Source organism: Porites lutea, chromosome 3 (genome assembly GCF_958299795.1).
Source record: "Porites lutea chromosome 3, jaPorLute2.1, whole genome shotgun sequence".
NCBI classification, from domain to species: Eukaryota; Metazoa; Cnidaria; class Anthozoa; order Scleractinia; family Poritidae; genus Porites; species Porites lutea.
Window position 1 is genome coordinate 15,883,970 of NC_133203.1, and position 18,439 is coordinate 15,902,408.

Sequence of the window (18,439 nt, forward strand, 5' to 3'; positions counted from 1 at the left end):
TTATGGATAGAATTGGCGTGAATCTACCGATTTTCGTGTAGTTATAATGAACAGTAAACGACAAGTAAAGGGGAAACTTGGTCACGTGGCACAAATTCACGCCTGCCGTTTGCCGCAAACGCGATGCTAAACCTCTCTAATAGCAAAACAACGAAAAATCAGGAACGCTAACAAATTCAGTTTCGATTACTATGAGTGATATTGTACAAAGCAAGATTAATCACAATAATAGTTAAAAAAACGAATGGTTAAGCCCAGTATCCCTTCCTTATCGTTGAAAATACACGAGACCTCAATGGTACCGATCACACAATTGAAACAGAATATGTGTGTAACGGAGCAGAATTTCGATCAGAATAAACCCCTTCACGGTTGTAACGCATGATGGGTAATCAGGACAAGATGGTGGGAAAATCACACGTTTGTATGGGAATACAAAGCCAACTTAAATTCTTGCTAATTGAATATATTTGTCACTTTCCCTTTGAAAAATGTAACTAATGAACTTAAAGAAACTAGACACTAAATCTGGAGTGCCTAACAGTCCTTTGTTGCTTTTTAGAAAATCTGAGTCCTTCCATACATTTTCTGTAATCCGACAACACAAAAATTACACAGAATGTATGGAAGAAGTCGGCAAATTTTCTAAAAAGCAACAAAGGACCGCTGTTCTCTCCACATTTAGTGTGTAGCTTCTTTAAGTTCATCAGTTAAAGTTTGCAAAGAGATAATGACGAATATATTCAATCAGAAAGAATAAGTTGCCATACAAACTTTTCACTTCTCCGCCATCTAGTCCTGATTTCCCAGCATGCCCTCACAACCGTGAAGAGGTCTATAAAGTACTGTTTACGAGCATTGCCGGCAGGCTGGCAGAGTGAACTATTTTACGTGCAGATTTCATTCAACCCTTTACCCAGGGATGCCAGTTTTTCCTCTCTTGCGGCCAGTGACTGAATTGCGGAGGGATCATAGAGGTGAGATCGGACGTCAGCACGTGAAGGCGCACGATGCAGCTGCTTCAGTCCATGTTTGATCCCACCTCGCCCCTGGACCCCTACCTGGTAGACCAATTACGGCAGAAGTCAGATGGACTATGAAAGGAGGCCTTCTGGGCACGAGCCGTGGCCGGTTGCCGTAAGCTTGAAGGCCAAAATAAGAACAACTCTTGAGATTCACAGTACCTCACTAAACATACTGCTCACACACGACATTTCAAAACATAATAATCTTAACACTTATAAGGAATTTTATTCCACAAAAATGTTAATCGTCTGCTTAGTACAATAACAAGCCATCAAGCGCTATGTTAAAATACAATCTAAGTTCAAAAAACCCCTACTTTCAAAATGGGACCAAATGCAAATCTTTCCTGGCGAAAATGAGTTTCATTTGCAGAAAGCGAATAAAAAACAATTCTCATACGATTCGTACTTAGCCTGTTTTTGAAACAGAGTATTTGGTACAAATGGAAATGGACTATTTAGAGATGGTTGTATATAATCATCACCATAAAGGGCTTTGGAGTCACCAGACTAAAAACTATAAATATATATTAAGTTATTAATCTAATTTAATTATTCAATTGGTTAAATTCGTGGACAATACCTTATATTGCCGTTACAATTGCCAACGGTACAATTAAGACAAGTGAATACGGATTTTTTTAAGTAGTAAGGCCCGTTACTAACCCAACACAGTCTAAAATGATCTGGGAGAAGTTACTAGAACGAAGAACGAGGAACAGGGAACGGAGAACGGGAAAATGAAAAATGAGAACAAAACCTGACTCCAGCAGTAACTTTCTCACCCATTCCTTGTTTTGTTCCTTTTTTTTCACTTTCCTACTTACCATTTCCCATTCATTGTTTTAGTAACCTCCGTTTAGGGCTGTTATTTGGTTAAAACGTGAAACATGAGCGCAGAACCATAGATTTGCTTAGTACAGTAGAATTAAAATGAAGGGTGGATTCAATTGCAGGATTCAATATAGTTGTCGCCTTTACCCGTAGGATTTTTTACAGTTTTTACGTTTAAATAAGTATCCAACAGGTTAATGCGAGGGCTCCACACATGTCTTGCAAAATTAATGATTCCACTCGAAGTTTAATTGGGCATGTGTGTGGCATCCAACATGGACATTGTTGAGGAAGCCGGCTGATCAGATAACCGGCCTGTCCATATAATGTCTCATATGGTCACCCCACCTCTCATCAAATTAATATGAGAGATTGTATAGACAGGCGGGTTACCTCACCTAACTGGGCTCCCCCACCTCCACGTAAACAGGCCCTACAGTGTAAGTGTTGCAGAAGGTTGCAATCACCAAATGATGTAACACAAAAGATTGAAAAAACACTGAACAATATCCACACCACAGCACAAGAGAGAACCAATAATGGTTTCTACAACACCAAGAAACACCCTTTCATTAAACCTGATCCAACATGATCCAAAACCGACTGTTAGGGTGTTCACTTAGATCCAGCATGATACATCCAACAATGTCACTAATCAAGCTGGAAAAACATCTACATTCTATTGTTACACTGAGTTCGCACTCAGGTATGAACATAAGAAAACATCATTTTACATGGTAACAGGATTACTTTCTTTTATAGTCTATTTTAATTACCCTTTATGCCTCTTTTATCTTAAAACGAGACATTGAGGACCATTTATCATGAAGACAAAAAATAACCAAATTTTCCCACCATTTTGGAATATAATCTTTGTTCAAACATTACTTTTTGCTCTAAGCTGTAAAGCAAACAATAGATGTAAACTGGCACATATAATGTAGACACCTAATCTGGTAGAAAGCTATTTATCTCTTGGTAATTGTGACCCAGATCTCCTCGGCTGGTGACGTCACCAGACGATGAACAGGTTTAACTTCTTGTCCGTCAACGAGATGAAACTTGAAGCGTTTGATGAGAACAGAGAGGAATACCAGGCCTTCAGCGATAGAAAAACGCCATCCTGGGCACTTACGCTTTCCAGCAAAGCCGAACGGTTGGTAAGCCATGCTTGGAATCTGCTTGATGTTTTCTGGACTGAAACGATCAGGATCAAACCTGAAAAAAGACGCGTGAGACACCTATCAGTACACCAAGACACCTTCAAAAAGAAGTCTCTCACTGTTATTACCAATAATAATTTAGAGTAATTTGGTAAATATTTACTATTCATAAAAGGGGAGATAGTGGTAGATGTTAGACTTACAGAGCAGAGCCGAGTAATGTTAGTTTGTTAGTTTTTTATTTGCTTTAATAGAGTTTACAACTAGCACATTATTTTCTTCAGGGAAAGTAGACAAAGCAACATAAGCAAAGGCACGTTTATAGCACATGCGCAAGTAAAGAGAGCACTTCTCCTCGCGCGAGGACCTTTTGACGTGTATCTCTTAAAGAAACATAAGGTTCTCCTCGTAGTCTTTACTGAAGTGGCTGCCTTGTTCACAGTGAACGCTAGTTGCTAGGGAAATATCAGGTGTTCGCTTGATACAGGTTGCATAGTACAACAAAGAAATACGAGCTACAATTACCTTTTAGGTTCTGGCCATATATTTGGGTCTTGAAGGACAACTCCAAATGGAAGAAGAATGGGAGTCTGAAAAATAAAATAGAAACTTCTTTAGTGTTCATTACTGTAATTAGCAATTATTGAATGAGGCTGAGTAGGATATAAAGAATTATGCAGATTGAAGTGGGTGTTATCCACTGAGACCGAAGGCGATGTTAAGTTCACGTCAATAGTGCATCTTTACCGGGAAGATTAGGAGATAAAGGGCTGTTCAGGTCTGTAAATATACTCCAAATAGCAGATGTCATCCATCGAGTTGTCTTCTTGCTGTTCTTGCTATGTTTTTAGACAATGGTTGTCTTTACACTAGGCTGTTAGGTAAGACTTAAGAGCTGCTAAGTTTTGATAAACCAAAAATGCGCGTGTGAAGGCCTAAGTAAAATCTCAAGTAACTTTACTTCGCATCTCATTAAAGTCGGAAAGTTGAAACAATTCAAGGGAGTTTCAAGTGATTTGAAAACCATCCTTAAAACCAACTTAGCGAACTTCGTTTTCTAATCTTTGAAAAAGGCGAAGCATGTCAATCAATCTTAATTATGTTTCGTGGGAAAATAGGCTTAAGTAAACCTGAAGTAAAAAAGATAGGTTGTGTGTGAAGCTTTCTTTTACTTCTTTTACTTGTCTTGAAATATTTCTTAGCTTATTTAGGCTCTAGTGTAAATAAAGACTACTAATAGTTCGCTGTGAAACAAGTAACATGTTCCGCCATTACTCGCTTCGAAAACAACTCAAACTCGTCCCCATGTCTCCTCGGTTCACGGTTCAATAATCTGCAACTTTGCTGCACTTTTGACGTCATCAGTTCAATATGGCAAAATTCTTCCAAATTTGGTAAAAAATAGCTGGTTATGATGATCTATGCGTGTGATTTTAGCCAATCAGAAATGGAGAAATATTATGAATGAATGATAAACAAACATATAGACAAAGTTGAATATGGCCAAACTTATCCGCAATGAAAAGCAGGTTGTAAAAACAACTTGACTAAACACAACTTGTCATTCCTGAGATCAAGACATTGCTGAGATTAGTAAGTTACAAAGGTGTTGTTAATAGCAAAACACACTGCTCGTTTTTAAACAGTACTTAATATACCTCCTTAGGAATCACATATTCTCCAACTTGTAAATCAAAGTCATGGACCCTAGCACCCCATGGAGCTAGAACTGAAGCACGGAGGGTCTCATCGATCACCTGACGCGTGTATCTAATGACAACAAAAATCAGAGTGAATAAGTTATCAGTATAAGCTACATGTATATGCCATAGCGAGCAACTCTTCTACATCTCTACAAGACATTATTATACTGCACCGTTTTTAATATTGCTGTAAGGTTTGGTACTTCTGTAGCGAGTGCAACTCTGTTATTATTATCATCATTATTATTACTATCAAATGTATGATTGCTTCACCACGGCAAATCAAAGTGGCCGCGTGGTGGGGTTCTACCGTATTGTGAATGAAAAGAGGGGCTTCAAAATAAAACCTGTGTCACTGACTTGAGGTCTGAGGAAACCATTGGTTTGATGTCTTCATCCTCCAGAACTTCTTCTATTTCCTGGTTAACTTTTTCCTGTACTTCAGGATGTTTGGTAAGGAAGTACAAACACCAAGTCATCACTGAAAAACAATAAAACTGGTAAAAATAATAAAACCAGTTTAAAAATTTTGAACTGGTTCAAAAAAAATTTAAACCAGAAAAAAAAATTGAACTAAAACAAATCCACTGGGGGAACGAGTACACACAAAGTTTTATACAGGGAGGCTTGCACACAAGGTCCAACCCCTTTTACCCTTCTATATACAGCTATTTTGAGAAAGGTTGTTGGAGAAAAATGTGCACGTGACAATCCCGAAAGGTAAAATGGGATATGATCAATACACTGTTCCTGACACTGTAGCTGTCGAACTTAGTTTTGTTGCTTTCCTTTAGCACTTCCAAACATAAGTCAATGGCCTCTCGTGCCATTTTTTCAAATTTCTTTGAAGAACAGTGAACTCAAAACCACCCACAATACCTTTCGGGATTGTCGCGTGCACTTTTTCCGACAACCTTTCTTCAAACAGCTGTATCATTTTTGACAGAAAACGCAACCCCATTACCTACCATTGAAAAAAGGCACCCCTTTCACATACCTATTAAAGAAAATTGCATACCTTTTCTAAACCTTTTAATGAAGTTATTAATGAATGATATAATGGGAAACAGCCATGGATCTATTCGAAATATTTTCATTAAATGACCTTTTGATAACACGGCAAATGACAGATTTCCCTACCCTAACTACCCCAACTACACCTCGTGAAATCCCTACTCTTTTACATGTCCAAATTGGTAAAAAAAAACCTCTCTTGGACAAAGCCTCCCCATAAAGGCCTTTTTGCCACTCAGATTGATCCTTAGTCTTTCAATGGTTACTTTCATTTTGTCCTCAACATTTGTGTCAGTGTCTTTGGTCCATGTGAGCCAGCAACAGGAAGTACTGGAGAATTTCCCATGGTCAACAAACAATTACTCTATAAGACCACAATTATGCACTGAAGCACACACTACCATATCACCCCAGGAGTGGCAGCCATGTACAGCTGTTTTGTCCTTGTTAGCACTCATCAGCTTCACATATCCAGCACAGTCTCACTTACAATCACAGACCCTGCCTTTTGTGGCAAGGTGAGTGCGAAGCACTTTTTTAAGGGCCAGCTCCACCGTACACATGTGGTAGCTGTTGGCTGGGAACCGCTAGCAGTTCTTGGCAAGCGTATGAAGATGGGATCAGCTTTTTACCGATCTGTGTGCCACAGCAACAGCATTAGAGTTGAGGTTTAGCAGTGAGCAGTTGTAAGCTGAGCTGCACACTAGAGCTTTAAGCTGCTTTCAAAAGAGGGTAAAGAATTCCTCCTAGAGTCACATGTGCACTTCCTCCCAAATACGCCCCATAATGATCAGCTTGCACTTTAATTACTACAATAGAAAAAACACCTGTGTGCATTCTGCCCTTTAAATAAATACTCTGTACACTGTAGGTTGCAGTTGCTAAAGAGAATTTCTTGCATCAGGAAACACAAGATAGAACACACATAAACTTACTATATCCTGTTGTATGGAAGCCTCCAATAAGAAAACTTACGACATTGTCACAAATCTACAAAAGAAATGGAATAGAATATTTTAGAAGCCTAAGGAATATCAACATGAAAGTAGCAACTTTATTTACCAGCAAGTTACGACATTAACCCATTCGCCCCTGACCGGCCTGTAACCGCCCGTGCGGATCCACGTCTTTTCTACCCTTTATGAGGTCATCAGTCTTAACGGTCAAGGACAACTTTGTCCGCTAGCTTGTGCAGAGTGAAGAGATCTTTCAAACCATACCAGAATGAGCACAATTCAGTCAAGGACACCGGAGAAAGAGGCAAAAAAACCATGTAACATTGACCTGAAAATCTCCATGAAAATCTTGTTCCATTGCCCACCTACCTTTCCTTTCACCTAATCCTAAGATCCTAAAAGCTTTCCTAAAAACTATTCCCACCAAAATGAAGCCTACTAAATGCCCAGCAAGAGAAAAAAAAATGAGGCAAGAAAGTCGAAAAAAGAGGGGAGGAGAGAAAGCGAAAAGTAAAAGTCAAGACTGCTGTGCCACTTTTAAACCCAAAAACATCGAAATTTTGCTTTCTGCGCATGCCCGAACTTCGCAAGCTGATATTTTGCATCTGGATCAGAAGGCCATCAAGTGAACGACCTGTAAACCGGTTTGTGGTAAGTTTTTTGTTCTTTATACCACAACAGTGACCAGAAAACCACTCGACTAGCTTCAAAATGCGTTTTTCGGGATTATCTCCAGGAGCGAATGGGTTAAGCAAAGTACCAAACTTTTTGAAAAAAATCCACTTTTCAGGATAAAACAACCAAATCTGTCTATTTCATGTCAAATCAGGTGAAAAAGTTGGTAAAAGGCCATTTTTAGGTTTTTTCATTAACCCATTCGCCCCTGAACCGCCCGTAACCGCCCGTGCGGATCCACGTCCTTTCTACCCTTTGTGACGTCATCAGTCTTAACGGTCAAGGACAACTTTGTCCACTAGCTTGTGCAGAGTGAAGAGATCTTTCAAACCATACCAGAATGAGCACAATTCAGTCAAGGACACCGGAGAAAGAGGCAAAAAAACCATGTCACATTGACCTGAAAATCTCCATGAAAATCTTGTTCCATTGCCCACCTATCTTTCCTTTCACCTAATCCTAAGATTCTAAAAGCTTTCCTAAAAACTATTCCCACCAAAAAGAAGCCTACTAAATGCCCAGCAAGAGAAAAAAAAATGAGGCAAGAAAGTCGAAAAAAGAGGGGAGGAGAGAAAGTGAAAAGTCAAGACTGCTGTGTCACTTTTAAACCCAAAAACTATATCGAAATTTTGCTTTCTGCGCATGCCCGAACTTCGCAAGCTGATATTTTGCATCTGGATCAGAAGACCATCAAGTGAACGACCTGTAAACCAGTTTGTGGTAAGTTTTCTCTCTTTATACCACGACAGTGACCAGAAAACCATTCGACTAGCTTCAAAATGCGTTTTTTGGCAAAATCTCCAGGAGTGAATGGGTTTATTTCATCTCTGGGAATGCCATCGCTGTATTCATTTATTACCATTACTACAAGACCAAGGCCCTAACAGTGCTTTGCGCTAATGACATCACAAATTTCTGGTCCCTACTGTGACTCAGACATTGAACCAATAATCTCTATAAGAATTTTGTATGGGAAAGTCAGATTTGCTTTCAGTTTTAGATCATCTTTGAAGGTTTTTATTGTCAAGAAAATATTTCAAATTCGGCTTGGTTTCATGATATATCTTGAAAATAATAATTAACATGAGCTCCTAAGATTAAGTTTAAACGTGGAAATAATCTGCAGATGAGTGATATTACTTCCTAATGCAGTTTCATACCATGGCTGGTAGAATATTATATGTTATGGCATAGACACTAATAAGCCATTCAGCAAAGAATGTACAAAGGGCAGAGTGGCAAAGCTGTCCATAAAAAAGATTATGATAAAAGAGGCAGAGAATGCTAATTTTTTCTAGTGCAATGAATACCCTTATTACACTGCTACAGGGTATAAAATACCATATGCTGTTGACATTGGTACCAACCTGTTCGCACAAACAAACATCATAAATGATTTCCAGTTTGTTCTCATGTTGGTGTGCTAACTATGCTTTACACATAATTTTTGCGAAAAGCCCATACAAACTCTATTTTCTCATCAGCACGCATGGTTTTAGGACTACTGTCTCAGTCAGAAATGTTATGACATGTTTCAGTATTACCACTAAGAGAGAGCAAGCTACAGATTTGATTTGTCTGAGTCACGCTGGGGCTCTACTGTCACAAAGTCTATTTTAAGTAAGTGCTATATTTGGCATGAGGAGCAAATGTGAAGGTGACTGTCAAAATAATATTTTAATGTACCCTAATTTATATTTAACAGTCACACCATAAAATTTCATCTACAGACACAAAAGTTGTATCTAGCTAGTTGTAACATTATTATTTACCATGTAATAGTACTGCTGATGAGCTTTCATTTGATTGGCCACACCTGACCGACCCTAGGAGTGACAGTCTAAAAAAAGATAAGTATAAACAGACCTCGTCTTCATCCATGAAATCACAATCCAAAAGAGAATCAATGAATAATTTCTCTGCTTTTTCCTCATCCTCTCGTCTCTTCCTTATGAAGTCCTTCACAAGACTATGCAAAGCTGCCCTCGCTGCCAAGTTAAATCAATAATAAATAAATATTTTAGCACGACCACATGAGAAAGAATGTATGAGAGCTGCTCAAATTAGGCCTGATGTCAGGTTACAAAAAAGCAAAAAGGTCTCAATTTTCTTGTCAAGATAAATATGGTCATGTACAGAGACATAACTTTCATAAGTGATCATTTCAAATGGACATAATGAGGAAATAAAACACAAAAATGGGATTACCCGTGATGCAAGGCTTTAGTTCACACATCATCAGTGGAAAGCTTAGAAGTGCAGTCACTGATTTTAGGACCAAACTGAGACCTGTAACTCTTGGTTTGGAAGAGTATAGTTACTTTAAGGTCTGGTCAAAGCATTCCACTACAGTTTCTCTCTTTGTACCCAAGTTACCTTCTCTTAATCCCAGACACCTAATATCTTCAAAGAATCTCCAATCAAGTTAAAACCCTAAGATCTACAAGTCTGGCTAAAAATGAACTAGTGTCACTAGTCCCTCAACTAACAATTTGCTTAGGACAATGTTCCCTCACTACATAGGAAGTGAGGGATGAACTGCATATAGCAGGCAGCTGGGTGCAAAGAAAGTCAGTTTTACAGCTTGTCATTGGAGAAAGCTGCGGCTAGTATGTACTAGCCCAAAAGCCATTTCAACTAGCCTGGAAACATTTTTGATGAGCAGGATTGATAACAGTACTTCCACAATTTGAATTCCCAAAAAACCTCACTTGCCCATCAGGCAAGTTTAGAACAGAATTCACCAGCCCAATAGCAAAATCCACTCGCTCCCGGCTATTGGACACTACTTTCTTTGCAGTCTTTGCATGGTGATGTAATCACAATGCGTTTGAGGTACATGGTGCATACTACAAAGTATTACACAGTTGTACAAAATTTACACAGCAAAGAAACCTGTGTGAAAAGTAGCAAAAAGGGATTAGCAGCTAGGTTTGAAATAACAGTTATAGCATTGAAACAAAAAAATACCATATTATTTCAATAAAAGATACCTCCTTGGAAATCTCTTTCTCTCTGGCTGTCAAGTTCAGGAGCAGGACCTGTCAATCTGGCCTCCATCTCATTCCAACACTAAAACAAGAAGAATAAAACAATTTACACTGTATAAACAGTGATTTTGTTACAAATAGTTATGGTGAGTCCTGGGACTCATCTTGTGAAAAATCATGAGTTGCTGTCCGTAACTAATGAGTCCCAGTTGAAAAAAACAAGGAACCCTTAATTGAAAATGGTAACCAGACAGATGCCAAAACTCTTTATAATACAGTTTACTGATAATAAAGTATAGTCTTTCTATATATTAAAAGCACAAAAAAAGACTAAAATAAACACGCATCTTCAAACAAAGCTTCAGAAATCACATGAACAGGACATTCTTTCCAAAAATCTTCAAATCAATAGATTGTTCTTTGCATCCCATGAATAATTCTTGATGTCTTTGGGGCTTTTTATACGCCAGGGACAGAGGACGCAGAGGTAACACAATCACTGATGATATTACAATAGTTATAGAGTCTCAATGCTCTGATATTTGTTCAATGTTCATGAAAATTTCTATTGTATGAAAACTTCTCTGTCTTATTTTCAAACCAACTGCAGTTCTCTAATTTCCGATTACTTATTGTTTTATGTGAGTTATAATAAAGTAGACAACAAAGTACTATAGTCAATGTTTTGTAAAAGTCAATGAACTCCAATTCTCACCACTTCATAGGCTGTTTCTAGTTTTTCTATTTCCTTCTTGTCAAAAAATTCACGGCCCATTCCTGCCACAGATATCGCCTTGATTGCCATGGCCACCATGACTTTTCCCAAAGGAATATGTTCTTCAGGGCTGTATTTTGCAAGGGTGTCTGCAGTTTCTTTGGCAATCTTTTCAAATCACATGAAGAAATTAAACAATATTATAAGTAAAAGCATAAAAAAGAAAGAATGGTTGTGCAAAAAGTTCAGTTTTATAACACAACTTGAAAAGTTACATGTAAAAGACAAGGTTGCTGCTAAGAGCAGGAGACCAGGGATTTCACTCGGCTACTATTAGCATGACCCCTGGCTACTTCAATGACAAACAAAAGGAAAATGGAACCAATCCTAGCTCTTCATTCTGTGGTGGCGCCATAGAAGTACACAAAATGTTAAAAACTATATAATACAAGCTTGAGTTCAATATTATTGTCGGTAAACAAATTTCAATATACTGCATAATTCTTATGCATGAATTCACCTGTCAAAATATTGACCAATCTGAGATAAATTATTGGTCTGGAGCATGACCAAAAGCATGAGCAAGCTCAAAGCAAATCCTTAAAAAATTATTTTCAGAAGTTTTCGTCGAAATTCATAAGCCATGCTGGGTATGTTTGGGAATCTCTTCCCCTCTCCTATCCCCACAGTCCGTACAAGCAGACGGGCATGAATGAGTAAGCTGACATCATTACCAAATTTACTTCCATTGATAGGTTTCCAATTTCAATACCAACACAGGTTCCGCTGCACATACTTTGCATGCGCAGACATTCCACTAATATTTAACTTAAACAACTTATATTCACCATGACAAAGTGTTCATAGTAGTCTTTTACAGCTTCATGACTAAAGCTTCTATCCATGAGCTGACGCCTCTTTCGACCACCTGGACCATTCGCATATTGAATACTCTGTTTACCAATAAGGGGTTCAAACATCTTGAATAGATCAGCTGCAAAAGGAAAAAGACTCTAGCAAACTGCACGTTCAAACAAAAAAATCTCAGGTTTGTACTGAATACATGTAATGATAAGTTTACCATCTCATAGTCCTCAAGCAACGCAGCTGCAAACAGGTTTTAAGTAAGTTGATAAGGCTGTATGCTACAACCTTTAAGTTATCCAAGTTTGGAACTAAGAATCTTTAGTACCCAGCAAGGAGGCAGGGTTACCGTTACATAGTTTCCATGATCAAAGACATCTTTGAAATAAAGCCTATTAAATGAACACTCAGCGAAAGAAAAAACTGGTCAAGAAAGCAAAACAAGAGGAGAGGAGATAAGGGGAAAGGTAAAAGTTGAGAGACCAGCATCACTTTTAAACCTTTCCCTTCCTCTTCCTGACATTTTTTCTGATCCGCAAATGATACAGGTGGCTTGCCTCTGTATGTACTCTATACTATTGATGTGCTTCACTAAATATGGATTCCAGACCTGACAACAATATTCCAAAATTGGATGCACTGAGGTCTTATAGGCTGTTGAGACTCCTTCAGAATTATTTAAAGCTGTATCAAATCCAGAACCTTATTAGCTTTAGCACAGTTCAATTTAATCCTAAAACAGAGAAGACTCCAGCCAGTGGTATTCTACTGGAGGTTTGTCAGACAAAAAGTACTCATGATGGTAACGGTCCTTGGATCTCAATAGGTGTAGGACCTTAGACTTTTCAGACTTCAGAGTAAAAAGCCAGAGTTACACCAGTGATAGGCACTATGGAGGTAAGTTTGAAGGTTTGCACAATCCAATACTGTCATTGGCAAAAAGCCCACAATTACAATAACTACGAAAGGAAGGTCATTAATATAAATGAGAAAGAGTAAAGGTCCCAAAATACTTCCCTGAGGTACATCAGGCGTTACCTCAGATTACTACCGATTACTACTCTTTGTGCAAAATATCATTCAAATATGATCTAACGCACTCTATATGATCTAAAGCACTTATTTTAGTCAAGAAATCTGAGATCCATTCCAATAATAAAAAATATATATATTGACCCTTGATTCCATGATGTTGATGCTTTAGTAGCAGGTGTTGATAGGACACTTTGTTGAAGGCTTTTGGGAAGTCTAGAAAAATAAATATTGCATCCACAGAGCCATGCTCATCAAGAATACTAAACCACTCATGGACAAGCTGGAGCAGCTCAGTTACACATGAGCAAAGTGTTCTGAAGCCATGTTGATTATCAAATATAACTTATTATTGGATAGAAAACTCATTATATGATTGTGCATAAGTCATTCTAAAGACTAGACAAGCATACTAGTAAAAGAAACAGGGCAATAGTTTACTTGGAAGTTTATGCTGGTTTTCATACTTACGTGGTCTGTCAAAGATTGGATTTACTTCTTTCCAGTACTCTGGAGAAGCCAAACTGACGACATACTTCTGGCCCCACCAGAAGCCTACTATACCGCCATATTTCTCATGTAATAACATCAAGTATTCATGGAGACTTCCAGCTTTTCCCATGTCAAGAAGATTTCCCATTCTGCAAATATATTATATTATGTGGCCCAGTTGTTGTTTTCTTTTAAAAGAAAGCTTACAACAAGTGCATGTTGTTCAGTTATAATGTGGGAATTATGCTTTGGTTTTCATGACCACTCATATGCCTTTCCTATATAATCACAAACAACAGACTTTAAATAACAAGACAAGGCATCATGCTATACGGTAAATTCACAAATCATGGCAATCTTTGTGCTGTTTTCTTGCTATGTTTTGCACAAAAATGCACCAAATATACCAACAAGAAACGAAAAAATGAAAACTAAGAAAAGACAAAAACCTGAATTTTTTTTCTCAATTTAACTAACTATACATATCTTGTCAGAATAGACAGAAATGAAATTAGTTTAAGACAAAAAAAGTTCCAGTAAGGAGCTTCGCATTAATTGTTTCCTTTAAAGCATGAAAGAGATCGCCAACAGATTTAAAATTTAATTTAACACATTAAAGTACCTTATCTCCGGGGGAGGAGGGGGTACTCCCTTTTATAAGCTACAGTAAAATCCCGAAAATAAGCCCTTCCATGTATAAGCCCCTCCAAATATAAGCTCCCCAAACTTGTAACGCAAAAAACCCTCCCTTAAATCGCCCCTCCAAATATAAGCCCCCCGGGGGCTTGTACTTGGAAATTGCCCTCAAATACAAAGTAAAACAAAACAAAAACGGTAAATTTCCTTCCAACTATAAGGCTACCCCAATCGATTTTGAAATGCAAATTTCGCTCTATAAATAAGCCCCTCCAAATATAAGCCCCTCCAAAAATAAGCCCCTCAAAAAGGGCCTTTGAAAAATATAAGTCCCAGGGCTTATTTTCGGAATTTTAGGGTATATAGTTATGTGCAACAGGGGTCTTTTTTGCATGAGCATGCGCGACCGCTGACTTTTCAAAGAGCACGCGACCAGTGACAGCGACCATGCTGCATAGTCATAGGAACCAAATTGTTCACTTTGAAATCCTGCTTGAGATTGAAATGGTAGCAGGAACTTAAGAAAGACCTTCGTTGTACAAAATAAGTAAAGATCTGTTGATTTAAAGTGGAGACTGATGCGCTGAACGAGGTGAAAGAGCAAGTTACTCAAGGATGTCTGACACGAACATGGCTGCTTGTTGTTGTTTGGCGCTCGACTCGTGTCTTGATTCCCCTTTAAGAACCGCAAAGTTTGGCATAGAATGCATTGCTGATGCGTAGCTACTGAGGAAAATGTTCTTTATTTAGTGTTTGTCTATAAATCGGATGTAAATCAGTTTCTCGATGCCGTAGAGGATTACTGTGAATTATTTGTTAATAGCTGATTTAGCCATATTTCGGGAGTGGATTAATAACGATCAGCGGGCGACTACCACGCCGTTTTCAGTTGGAATAGAAAGTTTTTGCCTTAAGTATTTTAGCGATACAAAGTTTGTTAACAGGAAAATTGTAGAACTTCTTGTTTTTGCGTGGACTAACATTGTAAGGCATCCTTTACAGGAATTTGCTTTTCGCCAGAACTTAAATGTTTTAATGATTTTTAACTTTTGGTCGGCATCACATGTTTACTGTACCTCTTGGGAAACCTAACCGTTTGTTTCATCAAAATCGGTCAGAAGATTGGACTTTAATTTCGGCCCTATTGAATGCAGTTTTGACTGTGTCTCATTGATATTCATTTTTTTTATTGTTCGAGACATACAGAGTGACTACCACCAACATCTCACCAGGTGACTAATCCACGTCTCGTGTGCTCTTAATTTTGTAGCTTTAAAGTGCTGGGAAAATTGTAGAACATATACTAATTCACTGCTGAACTGAACATCGGCTTTCGGGCACTTCGAACCCACTCGCTGAAATTTGCTATAATGTTTTTTTTTTTAAATATTTCTCTTCCTTTCCGATTTCAAAACAAAGAAAATTGAAAGTGTTTACTTGCATCAACAAACGTTTTTGCACTTTGGTTAGACTCTGATGAGGCCAGCGCAATCCTCCAGGCACTACATATACGCGCGCTGTTGTCCAGGTCAAGTGGGGAGATGAAATTTGATAGTAGCTCGTGTATGTTAAAGCCGGTCTACTTCGCTTTTGTTAATACCATGTTAGAGTTTTTTTTTGCAAACTACACATTTGTTAAATCACGAGCACATTCGCCAAGACCAACGAGCAAAATAGTCGCTATGATACCTTTGAGACGCGCCATTTTGATGAAGACAAATCCTGTGGTGAGCCTCCATGCACATCGCTTGTTCAGCGGTCGCGCATGCTCATGCAAAAAAGACCCCTGTTGTTATGTGCCAGTTGTTGTTGTTGTTGTTGTTGTACCAGTATGTATGTGTCGGTTTGACCTAAAACTAAGGCAAGAGGCCCATTTCCCAAGTCCTAGGAACTTTTCATGCCCAAAATCAAGTATTCAAATAAAAATCTAAAAGTGTGGGTTCAAGCTAACAAACCAAACCAGCATTGTGCTTGAATAACTCATAGTTTTAGAAAAATATTTGTAAAACTATTGAAACCTCGATCTTCAAGGTACCTAAGGTACAACAAATTTTTTTGCAGGTCCCAGGGTCCCTTCCATAGACATGTCAGTCAACTGGATAATTACTTACTCTGAGTCTGATGGCTCTTCTCCTGGAATTGCTGGACCTTTTGATCTTCCTCTCTAAAGGAAACAATTGATTGCATTTTCTTGTAATTAAACAGTCAAAGGAATTTATGAAAGGAAGAGATCTTGCATTATACCACGTAACCTATTCAAATGTGATCTTACAAATTGATCCAGCCCCCAATGTGAATGACTTAGGGTATTATATGAAGTCTTGCAAGAAGTACATACTATCAAAATTCGCAATCATTGTTTTGTTGCCAGGATTATTCTTTGACAGTGACTAAATACGTGCAAAAATGCTCCAGAAACCGTACTGCGAATAAGAAAAATTCAAGTTTTGAGCTTAAAATGGACTAAATCTCAAACTAAAGCACAGAAAAGCTCAAAAGATTGGAGATATGGTGACCTGTAAGGGAGAGCGGGAGATCAGTGCTGTATCCAGGAGACTCCCGGATAATCTGGGAGAATTCGCATGTATGAACAGGAAATTGCCTGCAAGATTGAGTTGATTTATTTGATGAATTTGTTTGTGCTCCAAGTCTTCAAGAGAAATAATGTGAATTTCTCAATTGCAATTGCTAAACATAAATCAATTTAAAACAAGACAGCGTTCATTTTGTCATTTGTCCTAAACTGGATAATTAAATTGGGGGTGTTGTAATAAACAGGGCATGAATTTTGGGATTTTTTTTCTCCTAAACAGGATCACGGTTTCAAACCCTCAACGGCTCGCCTCTACCCAAATATTGGTCGAGTACCCCCCCCCCCCCCACCCTCCCCTCACAAGCGTTTTACCCTCCTGCACTTCATGGGTGGATATCTACACCAGCTATGAAAGCGCGCACCGTATGTAACTCTCTAAGCCTCTATTCAAAATTGGACTACGGTGGCCTGATTAAGCTGGCATTCAGATTTGTTAAATGCTACACTTTGATGATCTCTGTTCGCTAATTAAATTGACCTTTAGTCTTACAAAGGACTAGCACTACAGTGAGCTTAGCTTATTATACGCGCGAGTGTCTACTTACAAAGTCAAACATGAAAAGAAGAACGACTATTAGTCCAAAAACCATCGCCACTGCAAACACACCCAGGTCATTGACAGAAAGATGAGTTGGAAACATCGTAAAACGCTGTTCAAACTACTATAAGTAATAAACCTCACTGCAAAACGATCAAACAAGGAAGGATGCTCTTGAACGTTGGTCCCAGTCCTTTTCAAGCGCCACGTAGCTCGGCGATCCTCGGTTGATCGTCGGGTCAATCATCCTCGGAGACCCAGGGGCAGTTCGTCGGGTCGATAAAATGTCCGTGGTGAAAGATCTTACAGTAAACTTTCACCACGGACATTTTATCGACCCGACTAACTGCCCCTGGGTCTCCGAGGATGCGGGTCAATCGAATCGTAAGCGGAAGTGGGATTTCATCTCGTGTAGGGGCTTAAGAGGATCATGTTACACAAATTATACTTCTATGATCTATACTTTTATTATTATTCGCTATTGATTATACCATCAGGTATTCAGGATATATAGTTAGATGAAAGCGAAACCTCCCAATGCAAAGCCCAAATGGCAAGCGTCTTCTGTTGGCAGCAATTACCTAAAGTCACGAAATAAAAAAGCAGGATATTTTGGTAAACTTATTTGGCCCCGGTCAAAATGTTAACAGAAAGATCTTACTCGGCGCCTGAGGAAGGGTGCATGAGAAGAAAATCTACGTGATTGAAAGTCAAACTATTAACGGTGGAGTTGAGTCATCCCAGGGTTCCTTAACACCACGGGGGGAGGTGTTAGGAGAGCGCATACCAGGGAGGAAGGGGTAAGTAGCGCTGAGTAGGTTGAGCAGGGCATGTTCATCACACAATTTGAAAAATTGGCTACAAATATATTTGAATAAGCGTAACGCTCAGATCATTCAATTACAATATTGATCGCACATGAAAGTTGGAAAACTGCCCCTCCCTGACCTGACTAAAAAAGCAAAGAATTTTAACATTGGCTTGTTTTCAAAATAGGTAGGATAGTATAAATCCACCGCAGATGAGTTAAGTCTCCTCATCGCGGCTCGGCCGCTTGAGTATTTTATAGCGCTGTGCAATTTTGCAAAAGACCTTTTGCATGTTTTATGAACTGGATCCTTGCTCGTTTTTCCTTTCTTTGTATTTTGAAAGTGGAACTCTACAAAACATGGTTAACCCCGTGAGGTTGCGCGTGTGAGACTGAACAGG

The 18,439-nt window shown here is 38.6% G+C and overlaps 1 protein-coding gene across 1 annotated transcript; it reads right to left on the reverse strand.

The window, feature by feature from the left end:
• Positions 1–1,226: 1,226 nt before the first annotated feature.
• Positions 1,227–17,406, reverse strand: LOC140930609 (cytochrome P450 20A1-like). The gene is made up of 12 exons (XM_073380336.1): positions 17,238–17,406; positions 16,211–16,263; positions 13,443–13,612; positions 11,924–12,069; positions 11,076–11,243; positions 10,364–10,442; positions 9,237–9,358; positions 6,675–6,729; positions 5,086–5,206; positions 4,681–4,792; positions 3,548–3,612; positions 1,227–3,077 (listed from the first exon to the last, which is right to left on the reverse strand). Exons 1-12 carry the CDS (start codon positions 17,331–17,333, stop codon positions 2,828–2,830), a joined length of 1,437 nt encoding a protein of 478 aa, XP_073236437.1. The 5' UTR covers positions 17,334–17,406; the 3' UTR covers positions 1,227–2,827.
• Between the last annotated feature and the right edge of the window lie 1,033 nt (positions 17,407–18,439).

Excerpts from the sequence above, each read along its gene's own strand:
- LOC140930609 (XM_073380336.1), bottom strand. The coding sequence starts at position 17,333 with ATGTTTCCAACTCATCTTTCTGTCAATGACCTGGGTGTGTTTGCAGTG. Across the intron at positions 12,070-13,442 it reads TCCAATCTTTGACAGACCAC|CTGATCTATTCAAGATGTTT; the intron begins GTAAGTATGAAA and ends TTCCTTTTGCAG. Across the intron at positions 10,443-11,075 it reads TAGAAACAGCCTATGAAGTG|TGTTGGAATGAGATGGAGGC; the intron begins GTGAGAATTGGA and ends TTCTTGTTTTAG.